The 16,056-nt window shown below is 38.9% G+C and overlaps 1 protein-coding gene across 4 annotated transcripts in view; it reads left to right on the top strand.

Annotated features, from left to right (window-relative positions):
- LOC143366975 (uncharacterized) overlaps window positions 1–16,056 on the top strand; it is a 238,064-nt gene that overhangs the window by 188,575 nt on the left and 33,433 nt on the right. For 3 of the 4 annotated variants that reach the window (XM_076808505.1, XM_076808504.1, XM_076808508.1), the window contains 2 exons: window positions 1,374–1,499; window positions 10,153–10,380. In XM_076808505.1, coding sequence (XP_076664620.1) covers window positions 1,374–1,499; window positions 10,153–10,380 — 354 coding nt within the window. The remainder of the gene's footprint in view (window positions 1–1,373; window positions 1,500–10,152; window positions 10,381–16,056) is intronic. The other variant, XM_076808506.1, reaches the window with a different exon arrangement.

The raw sequence follows: 16,056 nt of genomic DNA, 5'->3' as shown, positions 1-16,056 counted from the left end.
AAATTATTCCCTCTTAATGATGGATAATTTAACATATTTTATGTTTACTTAATTTTTCTGTTATCAATTTTTTAACCATAATTGTTGTGAAAAGCTTTTGCAAACTGTTTATTTGATACTGTATTTAATGCTGCTTTTAAAATTCGTGGTGTTGATAAACAATAGGCTAGTTGTTTCTGTATCATTACTTTCAGAAATTGAGAAATTAAATTTTTATTCAATTATGTGTTAGTTCTGCAGACCGCAGAATCTATTGTTCTGGTTTTCTTTTTATGATTTTATCCTTAATGCAGTGCATACCTAGATCAGAGGTAAGGGGTAGCTAATGGGACGTGTCTTTGATTGTAGCGGTGTTTTAATTTTTTTTCTAGAATTTTTGTGTCTGAATGTTTTAGCTACTCAACGCCACGCCTATACTGGCTCCCGTTAATGTCACTTTTTGAAACGATGCGCCATTATTGTGGCTTTTACACGCAGGTGGCGAAAAATCTCTCCGTACAAGGGTATAGCGCCGCGGTCAACCCTGTCGTAGCTAAAATTTTTTAAATTGAGACGGGTACGAGATCAGTCGACATTATTTTCAAACTTCATTACAGTAATCTGGGGTGTGAGTGGTAAACCGATCATAAAAGCGGAGCGCTTGGCTCCATTACCTTGGCCGGGAAATTCCCAATAGCGCCTTGCGACGTTAATTTGAAAGAGACCATCCTAAAATTTTCGGAGCTCGGGCATCACTGCTGTCCAGCGGTCGCTGGCAGCTCTCCGCTGGGCCGGTGCATGGTTGTAGTGGAATGCGTCCGTGAGGCGCTGTTGCCACTTTACAAGTTCGCGCAAGCGCTGTTGCCACTTTACAAGTTCGCGCGAGCGCTGTTGCCACTTTACAAGTTCGCGCGAGCGCTGTTGCCACTTTACAAGTTCGCGCGAGCGCTGTTGCCACTTTACAAGTTCGCGCGAGCGCTGTTGCCAATTTACAAGTTCACGCGAGCGCTGGTTGCAGAATAAAACGCTGACCCTGTATAACATCCTCGCGTTTGAGGCAAGGTCTACTAGACGAAGTCTTACTGATGAGTCACATTTCCTCCATTTTCTCCTTTACCGTTCTTCCTTCTGTGCCCAACTCTAAAGACCTACTGCTTCCTTCCCACTCTCGCGAAGATCTAATAGTCAATATAGAAATTTAATATCATTACTTTTGGCATATTTTCGTGGGTGTCGACACGAATTCAAAGTTTCTCCCGATAGACACGACCTCTTCGAGAGGCCCGGTCGACTGGAAACGGTACTTTGCTAACTCTAGGTTCACTCAAAGCGGTTAAAGTTCGATCTGCGCTGCGCTTCTCATTTATTAAAGGAACATCGTTTTCATTGTGCAGATATCAACGAGTGCACGTTCGACAACGGTAGATGCACGGAGGTCTGCGAAAACACGGACGGCAGCTTCTTCTGCGCCTGCGACGGTGATGAAAAAGCGTTGTCATCCGACGGGAAGTCCTGCGTGGGTAAGTTCTTCTTGCCAGGGAAGCGTTTTCCCTCGGACTCCTACTGCTCCACCTTCTGGTTGCTTCTTCCATTCGACACCCAGAGGGCCATATATCATTCGCGCTTCCAAGAAAAGCAATATGTCCTCTTGACGCGGGGGAAATTCCTCGAGTATGTACATCGTAATAACGTTATCGCGTACACGTTTATTCGCGAAGCGTTTCTGATAAACGGTGGCAAGTTTTTTTCAATTAATATGTACTTGGCTGAGTAATACGTTCCCTTTATTATACCGTATCCTCGAGACAATGATAAATCCGCCCGCGTTTCTTGCAGTCGGATTAATTCACCGCCTGAGCTTGGCGCCGCGCTCGCCAGAATGTAACATTAACGGGTCGCTAGTCGTTTCCCTTCGTTTCGCTGAACGTTTATCATGTAAAATGGTGTTTTCTCCTTTGTTACTGGAGATGATTGTATTCTGGATAGGTACGCGACGTTTTTAATTCCTATGGAATAAGTACGTTACAATTATTGTTTCTTAATAAGTTGTATTAACTGGTTTGATTGAAATCGCATATCGAATTTCTTTGCTACTAAAAAGATGCTTTAAAGTAGTATAGTGCGTTTTAGTGCAGTCTGATATTTAAAAGCAAAACAAGTCAAAACTTAGGGGTCGTCAATTTAAATGTTTATTGTAAAAAGGAGCACGTTTAAATAATTTAACTCGTATGTACTTGTCTATACCCTAGTAGCATTTCTGGTTGGCCCACAGTATCCCCAAGTTGGGAATTAGTTGGCCATCAAAATGCCAACAATAAATGCTACTAGGGGGTAGGTCCTTGGATATCTCTTTAAACATTTTTGAATCCTTTGTACAGAAAGATGTGTTGCGCAATGCTGATAAAATATTGACGACTTTGTTTACCATGAAAAAAAGAATTCTCCTTCTTTGAATGTTAACAATATTGGTTAATTTGCAATACACTTTCGACGATACGTTCAGAATCGGAATTTCAATACTATTAGCATTATTTCTGCTTTGCTTCCTGCTCGCGCGAACTTTTCTTGCGCGACTTTACCCTCGTTTCCATAAACCTATCGGGCAACAAGAAAGACACAAGAAGTTCCCGCCGTGAAATTTGCATTGCTCAGAGACACGTGAATGTTTTACAAGTTTCCGGAGGAATATAGAATCAAGTAACCCAGATTGCCATTGTTTGCGCAGTTACGTTCGATTCAAAGCGGGGTTATGCATACGTCTCCGGACGAACCGATAATTGCCAAATTTCATTAAATCATCAATAAGAAGCGTTCCTTGTATAAATTTGGGGAAACGAAGTGGGACGAGTTTTATTACTGAATCAGGTTCACTGTGTTCGTAAATATTTCAAGTGAAATTTAATCGTGTTTCGATTAAAATTAGAGAAGGCACAAACTCCGCACAGTTGATAATTTCAAAGATAAGAATTTATTTACACAGCACAATTTCGTGAAAATGGTAGAAATTTGCAAACTCTTAATCGAATCTACAACAACTGCTAACCCAATTTCGAAAAACCATGTACCAGAAGAATTTTTGTTTTAATGGGACTGCTGTAGGCTACAGAATAGGTACAAAATTCACGTGCAGATGGCGCCACACTTACTTTTACAATTAAATGTTAAATTAAGGCCGGTATTCACAGTCGCTACTTATTCTTAAGCAAATGCTTAAGCATTCGGCATCCTTTACTAGCTACTAGGTTAGTAGAGGATGCCGCATGCTTAAGCATTTGCTTAAGGGGGAGCCCTATTTAGGACGCTAGGAATAAGGTGATTCTTGGGAATTTTTTTATAAGAAACTGTTAAGCGGATCTTTTCCAAACTTTCAGGGTATTTTTGTTCACATTCCAAGAATGAAAATTAATTTTTTCGTTACAAAGTGTTCGGTAGAAATGGAGATATAGGAACACGTTCGTTAGGACTCGCGCGCCGGAGTTGCAAATTTGCGATTGTAATGGTGGCCCAAATTCTTCCCTGAAATAAAAAAACCAAGGATTTTCTTATTTCTAGTACAATTACATTGTCGATGAACCTAACAAACGGGAAAAAAGTTAAGAGTTGGCAAATTGGTGGGACTTGAAAGAAAAAGTTACGATTATGTTCCAAGATATTTCGTACTATTTATGGAAAAAGACTTGTTCAATTCAATTTATTTATCAAAGTTATAGGTCCATCGACAATGTAATTATACTAGAAATAAGAAAATCCTTGGTTTTTTTATTTCAGGGAAGAATTGGGGCCACCATTGCAATCGCAAATTTGCAACTCCGGCGCGCGAGTCCTAACGAACGTGTTCCTATATCTCCATTTCTACCGAACACTTTATAACGAAAAAATTAATTTTTATTGTTTGAATGTTAACTAAAATACCCTGAAAGTTTGGAAAAGATCCGCTTAACAGTTTCTTAGAAAAAAATTCCCAAGAATCACCTTATTCCTAGCGTCCTAAATAGGGCTTCCTCCGTAAGAATAAGTAGCGACTCTGAATACCGCCCTGTAATCAGAGTCTGGCCACGAGAAGGCCGCTTTTCATTGGTACGCCATTTTTGGCCTATTCCCGCTGATTTTTAAATCTGTAAACTATACTAATCTCAATTGTAACACATTTTTAAAAAAATATATGTTTGAAAGTTAATAAAAAACGTTTTTTGTCATACTATTCTAATTGTTTGTAATATCTATTTATCTGAAAATGTGCATTTGGGTAGTAAAAAAATAATGTATATATATTCATAAACACTTTCATAACATAACCTTTTCTGGCCACTTTTGAGGAATTATTGCAAAAGGGTGCATCCACCTATTTTGTATGAAGCAGTTGCAATTAGAATTTCTTGATATACCTATGTATATACCTACTTACGTGAAGTAAAATACCGCCATAAACATAAGAGTTGTTAAGAGTGGTTAAGAGTGAAATGGTGTAAATCTCTTTCTCTCTCGTAGGATTACCCCAAACATGGCGGACAGTGGCTCGTGGCCAGTCTCTGATTATACAGGGTGTCCCACCTAAGACTGGACAGCGCGATATCTCCTAAAGTATTGGAGATAAAAAATTTTAAAAAAATATGTAATTGAATGGTTCGAGAGGGCCAATTTATTAGCCGAGACGATTTTTTTTTAATATTATTATTTTAAAAGATACGATGGTCAATTTCGGTTTTTCAAATGGAACTATTTTTTTTGAAGACCTGAGTTGATAGTGCGTTCCAAGACAAATTGAATAAGATTTAATGTATACACTTTATTTCCACTGGTTTTTAAGATATTGCGCTTGTAAAATTACTGATTTTCACTGGAAGAAAACCCTCTGGAATAGCAAGGACCGGGGTCGGTCTTACTGGCGCCACGGGTGGCATTGCCTGTTGAAACTGATACCTACCTGCCAAAGGTCTACGACAGGGTTCACAGGCCCAAAAGCTGGACAATTCTTTCCCGTCAGAAATGCTACTTAGGTAGGTACATCTGCGGTATCGAGAAGCGCACCGTTACTTTTATTTCGCACTTGCATCTACGCTTGGATGACCGGTTCTTTTGGGAGGGATGTAAGTTGGATTGGTTAGGTTAGGAGGAGTGACAGTTGCTATACTCGTGTCATCCTAAGAAAAATCCGGTTCGCGCAGGGATGATTCTGAGGAGGCGCTGGTTGGTCCGACTCCCCACTTAACCGCCTACGTTTTTCTCCGTCTTACCACCTGTTACCTCTCTGTCAGCCGTTCCGCAACCAGCAGTGTTGACATTGACATCGGTCAAGTCACGCCCTCGGAGGGGCAGGGAAGTCGGCAGGTAAAGTGCTGCGAGCAATAGCCTGCGTCGGGCCCGTAGGCGGTAGTGGGGGCTGCGCAGAACGGCCACAAAACGGTCGGGGCATAGGATTTTTCTTAGGATGAAACCAGTATCGACTAAATTTCAACCATAGGGAGCAGATTGTATCAGAACCAATCGGATTTGCATTCCTCACAAACGGCTGCTCTCTTGAAGAGGCCCTCTTCACAGCAATACCTCCTCCCCAATGCCCACCTTCTCTCACACGGAATACGTCAACGCATGCTTTTGTTTTGATATCGAAGCTCGTGTTTATACCCCCTTTCTTCCTGTGTCTCTCCACGAGGAGTATTGTCGGTGGATTGTAGGAGCGTAGATGTCTGGATGCCAGTTGTTGAATTCAGGAGACGATAGAAACACTTCATTACAAAACACACATGTACTGTAATTAAAGTAAATCGTATTCCTCTCGGGCAGGAGTTGCCCGACGCTCGTCAAGGAGATGCGGCTTGGTACCCCGTGGCGATTGGGTGGGCATTGGGGAGGAGGTATTGCTGTGAAGCGGGCCTCTTCAAGAGAGCAGCCGTTTGTGAGGGATGCAAATCCGATTGGTTCTGATACAATCTGCTCCCTATGGTTGAAATTTAGTCTAGCAACTTTCACTCCTCCTAACCTAACCAATCCAACTTCCATCCCTCCCAAAAGAACCGGCCATCCATCAAGTAACGGTGCGCTTCTCGATACCGCAGATGTACCTACCTAAGTAGCATTTCTGACGGAAAAGAATTGTCCAGCTTTTGAACCTGCGAACCCTGTGGTAGACCTTTGGCAGGTAGGTATCAGTTTCAACAGGCAATGCCATCCATGGCGCCAGTAAGACCGACCCCGGTCCTTGCTGTTCCAGAGGGTTTTCTTCCAGTGACAATCAGTAAATTTGCAAGCGCAATATCTTAAAAACCAGTGGAAATCAAGTGCATACATCAATGCTTATTGAATTTGTCTTGGAACGCACTATCAACTCACCTTTTAAAAAAAAATAGTTCCATTTAAAAAACCGCACTTGACCATCGTATCTTTTAAAATAATAATCGAAAAATAAATTCGTCTCGGCTAATAAATTGGCCCTCTCGAACCATTCAATTATCTTCTTTTTTTAATTTTTTATCTCCAATACTTTAGGAGATATCGCGCTGTCCAGTCTTAGGTGGGACACCCTGTAGATTATAGTGTCTCTACCAGGCTATAGTATCGATACGGAGTTGAATTTCGGCCTATAACTTTGCGAATATATTTTTGAAACGTTTCAGAAGCGGTTTATGGAAAAAAATTTGTTTTTATTTTTCGTTCGATATATACGACCTTCTACCCTTAAGAGAGTTTCTGCTGTATTTCGCGTCACTTCATCTTTCACTTACGCAATGTGGCGCATCCATAGCAAAAACTGTTCCTAACTAATGAATATAGGAAACTGTGGCTCGATTAAGGATGCATAGGTGGCTTGCAAGATTCCCTTAGGATAGAATGGACGAAGTCAAATGGCCCAGGATTATAGGGGTATTCGCGTAGTGAGCTCCTCGAGCGTCATATCGAGAAACGAGCAGCGGTTGGGCGCCAGGACACATCGATATTTGTGGCGTCATCGCAAAACCGCCACGGGGGGGGGGGTGGTTCTCACGGATGTGGGGTACGCGGATACGCGTCTCACCCTTCGTCATTAGCATTCGTGATTCATATATTATGCGGACGTCGAAGATAATGCGTGTGACAGCCGACAATAGTGCTCGATCGACGTCGCGGATTTCAAATTATGCTCGCGAATCGCTGCCTCCGTTGTGTCGGGTTTCGGCTGCTAGCCGAGCAATGGTGACAGAAACTTTCGTCCCTCCAGAATACTAGGGTACTCTGTATGCCAACGCAAATCTAGCCGGTTGTAATCGGATTAAAGGATTTACAAGATCATATCGGCGATCGATACACCGCTATGAATCGCTCTTGTGACAATGGGAAGCGATTTAACTCGTTTCGATTGCGCCTTTGAAATTTGTAATTATTAGGTGATCCCATAGGTAATGTGGTTTTACTGAGAGCTAAGTTTGAAACAATAAAACTCGCCGCGATTGTCACTGATCTGCTTGATGTATGATATCAGTTGTTATACAGGGTCAGCGTTTTATCCTGCAACCCGCGCGCGCGCGAACAGGTAAAATGGCAACAGCGCCTCGCGGACGTATTCCACTACAACCATGCACCGGCCCAACGGTGAGCTGCCAGCGACCGCTGGACAGCAGTGATGCCCGAGCTTCGAGAATTTTGGGATGGTCTCTTTCAAATTAACGTCGCAAAGAGCTATTGGGTATTTCCCGGCCTGGGTAATCGGGCCGCGGGCTCCGCTTTTATGATAGGTTTACCACTCGCAGCCCAGATTACTGTAATGAGGTTTGAAAATAATATCGACTGACCTCGTACCCGTCTCAATTTAAAAATTTTTAGCTACGACAGGGTTGACCGCGGCACTATACCCTTGTACGGAGAGATTTTTCCCCACCTGCGTGTAAAAGTCACAATAATGGCGCATTGTTCCAAAAAATGACATTAACGGAAGCCGGTATAGGCGTGGCGTTGAGTAGCTAAAACATTCAGACACAAAAATTCTAGAAAAAAAATTAAAACACCGCTACAATCAAAGACACGTCCCATTAGCTACCCCTTACGTCTGATCTAGGTATGCACTGCATTAAGGATAAAATCATAAAAAAGAAAAGCAGAACAATAGATTCTGAGGTCTGCAGAACTAACACATAATTGAATAAAAATTTAATATCTCAATTTCTGAAAGTAATGATACAGAAACAACTAGCCTATTGTTTATCAACACCACGAATTTTAAAAACAGCATTAAATGCAGTATCAAATAAACAGTTTACAAAAGCTTTTTACAACAATTATGGTTAAAAAATTGATAGAAAAAAATTAAGTAACTGTAAAATATGTTAAATTATCCATCATTAAGAGGAAATAATTGTTTCGAATTTTGCGGCGCAAATTGCATTCCAATATCTTTTATAGTTCAAAAGTTATACGAAACAGGCCCCAAATTTGTCAACCCGGCCCGGATATTCTGAATAGCTCTTTGCGACGTTCATTTGAAAGAGACCATCCCAAAATTCTCGAAGCTCGGGCATCACTGCTGTCCAGCGGTCGCTAGCAGCTCTCCGAACGCCGGGACGGTGCGTGGTTGTATTAGAATGCGTCCGTGAGGCGCTGTTGCCATTTTACCTGTTCGCGCGCGCGTAGGTTGCAGTTTTAACGGATGACCCTGTGTACGCACCTTAATCTAGGGTGGCTCGTTTTCTGCACTTGAAATAATTCCGTTGCTTCTTGGGGTAGGGTACAGTATCTTCTTGTGGAATCAGGGTGCATTATAAGATTGGAAGAACACCTCATTTCTTTCTGAGGATGCAACTTCATGGATATTTTTTTGCTCAGTGTGATCTACCGTTTTGTACACAGTATAATAGAGCATATTGTGACAAGTTCACCGACCTATAACTTCAGGCTCAAGAACAGGATGAACAGTATACCCACCATTATCATCATATTCATATCACCCATCATCATCCGTAGATTTAACAATCTTTTCACTTCAGATTGCAGGAATTTCATCAATCATAGGAGCAATTAATTTTATCGTAACAATCTTGAACATAAAAAATATTTCATTAAATTATGACCAATTACCATTATTTCCATGATCAGTATTTATTACTACAATTCTTTTATTTATGACCTTCGAATAACCTTGAGCATGAAAAGTTACATGTTCTCCTAAGATAGAAGGTATATCGTTTAATTATCAGAATAGGCCTTGTGTCACACAACACACACCGTGTTTGCAAGAATACTCACTGGTATATGGTATGGAACGAGCTACAATGACTGGTATTAAAAATACTATCATTGAAAACCCGAAAAATTTTCGTGGGATGAAGAAACAGGTTCCTCTTACATGGTGTGAAACACAGGATATAACTCTACGCGGTTAATATGATAAAAGTCTTTCATTACTCGATACCAAATGAGATATACATACATATGTAGAGTCCATAAATGTCTTAAAAAGTTGTTTGTCTATATTATTTGTTTACCTTAGTTATTGGTATTCATGTTAAATTATCCGGAATATGAACTACTTAATCAAAATATTTTATTGTCTAAAAATTCTCTTATCCAAAAAGTCATTTTTCTACTGCATTTTGCACCAATATTACACATATTATTATTAAACACATACAGCATATTATTGTACACAAAAACATTTTTAACCCTCGGTTGTTGTCACACCTACTTTTTCGAACGTCGTTGTCACACTGGGTAAATTTGACCCTGCCAATTAGTTATTTAAAAACTATTTGTTAAATTAAGTCTCAAAAATTCTGAGATAAAGTTTGAACATTGTAGAATATATGCCCATCGTTGAAAGTTGACATTTAAAGTGTCCTCATGCTTAAAAAAAAAAAATGAAGCAATAAGAGTTCCGACAAAAAGGTTTTTTTTTCTTAAAAAATTGCAGGGTCAATTTGGTCCAGTATGACAACCGCGGGTTAAAGTAATAGTGAGATTGATTGGTAGTGTACTGAGAAATTTTAAATGAAAGAAATGCAATATTTGAGACCATTTATTTCATTAAACCCTGTTAGCACACATGTTTCTAATTTACATATGTCGGAAAACAATAATTGTATGTACTTATATCACGGGATTCGTCTGGTTAATTTTGCGTCAATCATAAAATGTGGCACAATTTGGAAAAATGCATTCCTTCAAAAATAAAGAGAATCATCGAAACACCTTTATCTCTGTCCCCAGATATAAACAACGTATCCTGTCCACCGCTGAATCCAGAGGGTCGAGGATACTTAATGTGTTCTCGTTTGGCAACACCAAAACCATGGAGAGGCAGGCGAAAGGTGGCCAATCGACCAGGTACCAAGTGTTTCTTGAAGTGTCCCCATGGGTACCAACTTCGCGGAGAATATGAATTAACTTGTCGATCGGACGGCTCGTGGGACGGACCGAAACACGGCGAGTGTGTCAGTAAGTGAAATGTTCAATTAATTTGCTATTATAATGGCGTCATCCTATAATCTATTTATTGTCGATTATGACGTTTTTAGATAACATTCTACTCATTTATAATATTTCGAATAGAGTAGTTTTCTATCGAAACGATTTTTACCAAATTAGTCATACAAAAATGTTAGTAATTAGTAAATATACTTATATTAACCCTTCGTTGCATAACTTCTTCGGTTTAAAAACAAATACATTTTTGGGTTCGTACAAAAGATAATAATAAGGTGAAAATAATAAAAAAAAAACAGATTCTTTCCTCAAATTTTCCATTTCATATACATTGGCTACATATATAAAAAAAAAATAGCTGACCCATTACCCGGTTTTACCCATGAATTATTTATGATTTTTGAAAAATATGAAAGCCTAAACAAAAAAAAAATAAATAGCCTATAATCTAATTTAGGGCGTATGTAATGTGTATTCAAAATTTCATTGGAATCCGTTCAGCCGTTTAGACGTGAAAGAAGGACAAACAAACAGACCACGTTTCACTTTTATGTACTAGTAAGGATGAACAGACGCGGTGGCGTCTGGAAGCTAATTCCCCCTTCCCCCTCTACCCTAAGGCACACTGAGCGAACATGTCTCTATACACGAATGCTAGCGAAATGGGTACGACCCCGCAGCTATTTTGGCCTTATTATCTTATCTTAGACATAGTTCCGGTGTTAACATGATCCAGCGAATAATTATTTTTTTTTAACCCATTTGTCGTTTTACTTAATGTTTCAAGCTGCTTTTCTAAAAGATAAAAGGATTATTCTGAATTAATAGTTATCAAAATGATACTTCTTTTACGAGACAGTCAGACGTTACGTAGCGCTAGTACTTGACGCCAGTAGATGTCGCCATTCTCGTTTTACTTCTCCACTTGACGCCAGTAGATGTCGCCATTCTCGTTTTACTTCGTGGGGGATATCCGATTAGATAGACTACGTGACTAATCGAGGAATTTAGGAGCACGTCCGTTAGGTCGGGGAACAGAATATTTAATGAATTAATACAGAAAATGTAACAAAAACCTTAGCAACTAATAAACAGAAGAACAATTAATTATAAACGTTAATAACTCACTTCATTCATTCTTCATTCATTCGATAAATTATAAAGTCGCGCGCAAACAGGCATACCACAACACAAACACGAAACCCCACAACTACTCCCCCCTAGAACAGAACGGTAGTTCTGCAAATGAAACTTTTTTCTTCGCGCCAGGGTAGACACGCAACGGTACAGTAGTTTTAATAATACATGGTTTTTTGGTGGTTTGCGATAAAGTCGCGCGCAAACAGGCATACCACAACACAAACACGAAACCCCACAACTTCTCCACTTGACGCCAGTAGATGTCGCCTTTCTAAAGCAGAATCAACAGGCGAAAACCTATTTTCAGAAATCTTATAATGTCCCTCAAATACATGAAAAAGTCGAGGACAAAAAAGATATTATTTGTACTTCTACGTTAGATTTAGCTGTATATAAGAAAAAAGTGATGAAATCCCCCACCCCCCCATAAACATGACTCATGTATGAAAGAAGCTAATTCCCTTTAATTCTCGAAAAAATTTAAAAAGTTCAGATGCAAAGATTGTGAAATCAACTTCGCTAATTCCAATTGTATAGAAATTAATTCAGTGCTCAGATTTCCAGCTTCGTTTTTAAGTAATCAGCAGGCCCTTGTATAAGAAATAAACCCGCAACTCTCTTTATTCACCACTGACTTTGATTCGTTTAAATTAGTCTCTACCAAGTTTTTATTATTTTCGATAGTAAAATAATCTTCATACGGCCCGCTAATTACTTAAAACCGAAGCTGAAAATCTGAGCACTGAATTGATTTGTATACAATTGGAATTAGCAAAGTTGATTTCGCAATCTTTGCATCTGAACTTTTTTAATTTTTTCGAGAATTAAAGGGAATTAGCTTCTTTCATACATGAGTCATGTTTATGGGGGTGGGGGTAAGGATCACTATTATGAACTAAGTTCTCTTTTTAGACGAACCAGCTGACTGATACGTTGGTCATTTACAAGAATGAGTAAATACCACTTGTTGTATCTACTACCTACAACCCAAAAGAATAAAAATTATACATACGTGTTTGTGTTAGGAGCATAGACTTAATTCTCAACTTTCAGTTTTTCTAACCTTTCTAACTATGCACAAATTAGTTCCATGATAAGTTTTTCACAAAATCGAGACTCTTCAAACTGTCGCATATGTTCGTTCGACTTTAATCAAGAAAACATTTACAATACGATAAAATACAAATTAATATATAATCTGCTTTTGAAGATCAGTAAATTGTGAGATTCACTTTAACAATATACCTTTGTAAGTACATACTTTATCAGCACGAATCACCATACAAAGCTAAATGTTTGAAGCTCTACACACAATGAATATTAACATTACATCAATAGAATCTAAAACTTCTTACTTTACATATCTTCTGTGACTTTAATTAACACGTACTTCAATATTCAATCAAATGATAGCTATCAATATGTAATTAATGTATTTTTTACCACATGCTACAGACTGTTCAAAATTTACAAAGTTAATTATGGTATGTGTTTCTATAAACGTGTCAGCAAATATAATATGCACACAATAATTGTCAATATTGTAAGTTACATGTGTATTAACATATTCATTCACATATTCACTATATTACTTCAATCTCTTTACGAGACTGTTCTTTGTCTCTACACTTTCACGTTTCAATCTTCACAACCTTTCACGCAACTCTCTGCCATAAATCTTTACTCAATCACGCGATCATGCTTGCCATTTCTATCACGAAAGGTTCCCCTTAATCATCTACCTATATGACGCCTGCCATCAATATCACACGCACCATTCGTCACAAATTAGATTCTGTCAATTATCTTCAGCAGCAATACAATGGGCAACCTTACTTCCAATAGGTAGAGATTTAATCAAAATTGTAAATAGCCTCGCAATACATGATAAAACGAAACAACTGAAAAAAGTCGATGGACAAAAGTAAGTTTAATGCCACATTTCTATGATAACCATCTTTATATTTGACTACTTTATTAATTTTAATATTTCGTAAGCCCTCCGTTGCTGTCTATTACAGCTTGCAGTCTTTTTGGCATACTTTCAACTAAGTTTTCTAATATATTCATTTTTACCAGCGGCCGTAGCCGTGATGGAAAACACCGGTTCTCGTTAGATCACCGAAGTTAAGCATCACGGGGCGGTGTACTGGGGAAAGATGGGAGACCACCTTTCTCCCGGCGCACTGCTGCTGCTGGGACTCAAAGGAGAGAGGAGGGAACAAAAAAATGGGACTATAGTGTTCGTTGGGCATTATAAGCAAAAATAAGCTTGAAACGCCATCCTGCCTAAAACACAGGAAAACAATAAAAACAAAGAAACAAACAATATATTTATTGGAAAAGTATACAACTTTTGTTGTAGAGCTTCCCAAAATGATTCTTTATTAGTACGCGCTCTTAAGGGAATATGCTCAACTAATAGTGTCCAAAGATTCTCAATCGGGTTGAGGTCCGGCGATTGTGGTGGCCACTCGAGTTTTTTAATGTTATTTTCGGCAAAAAATTTGGATGCCACTTTTAAAGTGTGCTTGGGGTCGTTATCTTGTTGAAAGATAAATGACTCCAAGTGCATTTTTTCTGCTGACTGCGATAAATTATTGCTTAAAATATTAACATAACTAATACCAGTCATTTTTCCTTCAATTCTGACTAATTTTCCAGTTCCCGTTTTCGAAAAGCAGCCCCCAAGCATTATCGAGCCACCGTCGTATTTAATGATTGACTGGATATTTCGCTTCTTAAGGCGGTCTGATGACTTACACCATACACTTTTTCTTTTTTTTTTGTGTTCATTAATTCAAATTTTGATTCGTCAGACTATATAATACTTTTCCAAAATGATAAGGGCTTGTTAAAATGCTGTTTAGCAAATAGCAGGCGTTTCTTTTGATTTCTAGCATTAATAAAGGGTTTCTTTTTCGCTGTATAATTGTTTAATCCGTTTTCATTCAACCTTCTTCTCACGGTTCTTTCGTGTATATCAGGGGTGTCGAACTAGCGGCTCGCGAGCCGCAGTGGCTCCTTCTCCTCTTCGCCTGCTCCGTAGAGCCGTAGGAGAACGGCCCCCTCCACACCTACTTCACTCTGATGAATTTCTCCTCCGGCTGCCGCACTCTCTCCCTGCCGGGTCTCGTGCAACGCCTGGGGAAAAATAAGTGGGGGAACCGGCTGACCCGGGGCCCGATTCGCGCGGCTCTCGAAGTGGGGAAGTTCGACACTCCTGGTGTATATGAACAAGATTTAAATTTTCTTTCGCGGCTCGAGCAGATATGGCGGGATTCTTTTTTACTTCCCGAATTATCATCTTATTATCTCTTGGCGATGTTTCCCGTGGTCTACCAGATTTCATTAAATTATTGACTGTTCCATATTTTTTTTGTTTATCACAAATTTTTTTAGCTCCCATCATCGAAATTTCATACCTTCTTGAAATGTCTTTAAATGTTAATCCATATTTTCTATCTCTAACAATAAGGCGCCTAATATCAACGGATTTTCTATTATTTCCATTTATCTGTGTAATTAAGGATGCACAAGATTATTAAAATCAATACATATATAGAAGGGAAGAGAAAGATCAACAAATGTTTACTAGTTTATGATGTTATGGTATATTTATGACAATGTTAAAGCTTTTAAACTTACTTTTGTCCGCTGCATATTTCGAATGAACTCGATTGTTAACGTACTATGGGAAAACAGTCGCATAAAGAATAGACTTTTTATGTCGTATAGAACGGGGGAATGCCCGCCAACTAGATCACTGTTACCAACGTCAGGAAAACACTCTAGTACTAATGTTACTAATATTGTGCTAATTAGTGTTGGCTAGAACCGTGATTTGTGAGTCACGAGTGATCCGATCACGTTCATTCCCAATCACGGTGATTTTTCAACAGTGATCCGTGATTTTCGTGATTGCTTCTGATTGGTGCAGGCAGAATAGTGATTCGCGATTTTCGTGATCTGATTGGTGGAACGCATAACTGCTCTTTGCACGCGCCACATAACCCCAATTTTTAATTTCTCTCGAAACATTCTCAAGTCCTCACTGTGCTTATAGAATCTCAGTTGTATATTTTGAACCAATGTAATCGTTCTTGATCTATTTAAATTAACGAATATTTCTTCACTTTAGTTAAAAAGTATAATGTACATGTGAATACTTTAGCCAATCAAATCAGTGCGTGCACACATTGACTATTTATGAATGTTCATACTAAGTACATATTCGTTGAATTAGCAAGCTTTGACTGTAACACAAACTATATTGAAGTATTTTATAAAAGATAATTCAATCAAGATCAAGAATTACGATTACAGTAAACAATTCACTCAAGTTAAAAAAATCACGATCACGGTCGTGATTTAACTTCATTCACGACCGTGACCGTGATTCTGCGATCACTGTGATAAATCACTGTTAGTGATTTTGCACTCCATCCCTAGTGCTAATACCGCGCAACCTCATATTGGTAACAATGCGTTTTTCACTAAATAAGGATTTAGGGTTGCTGCTAGAAGGTTGTCTGCCATGATAAATGG

Source organism: Andrena cerasifolii, chromosome 3 (genome assembly GCF_050908995.1).
Source record: "Andrena cerasifolii isolate SP2316 chromosome 3, iyAndCera1_principal, whole genome shotgun sequence".
Lineage (NCBI taxonomy): Eukaryota > Metazoa > Arthropoda > Insecta > Hymenoptera > Andrenidae > Andrena > Andrena cerasifolii.
This window is presented reverse-complemented; position numbering and strand designations above follow the sequence as displayed.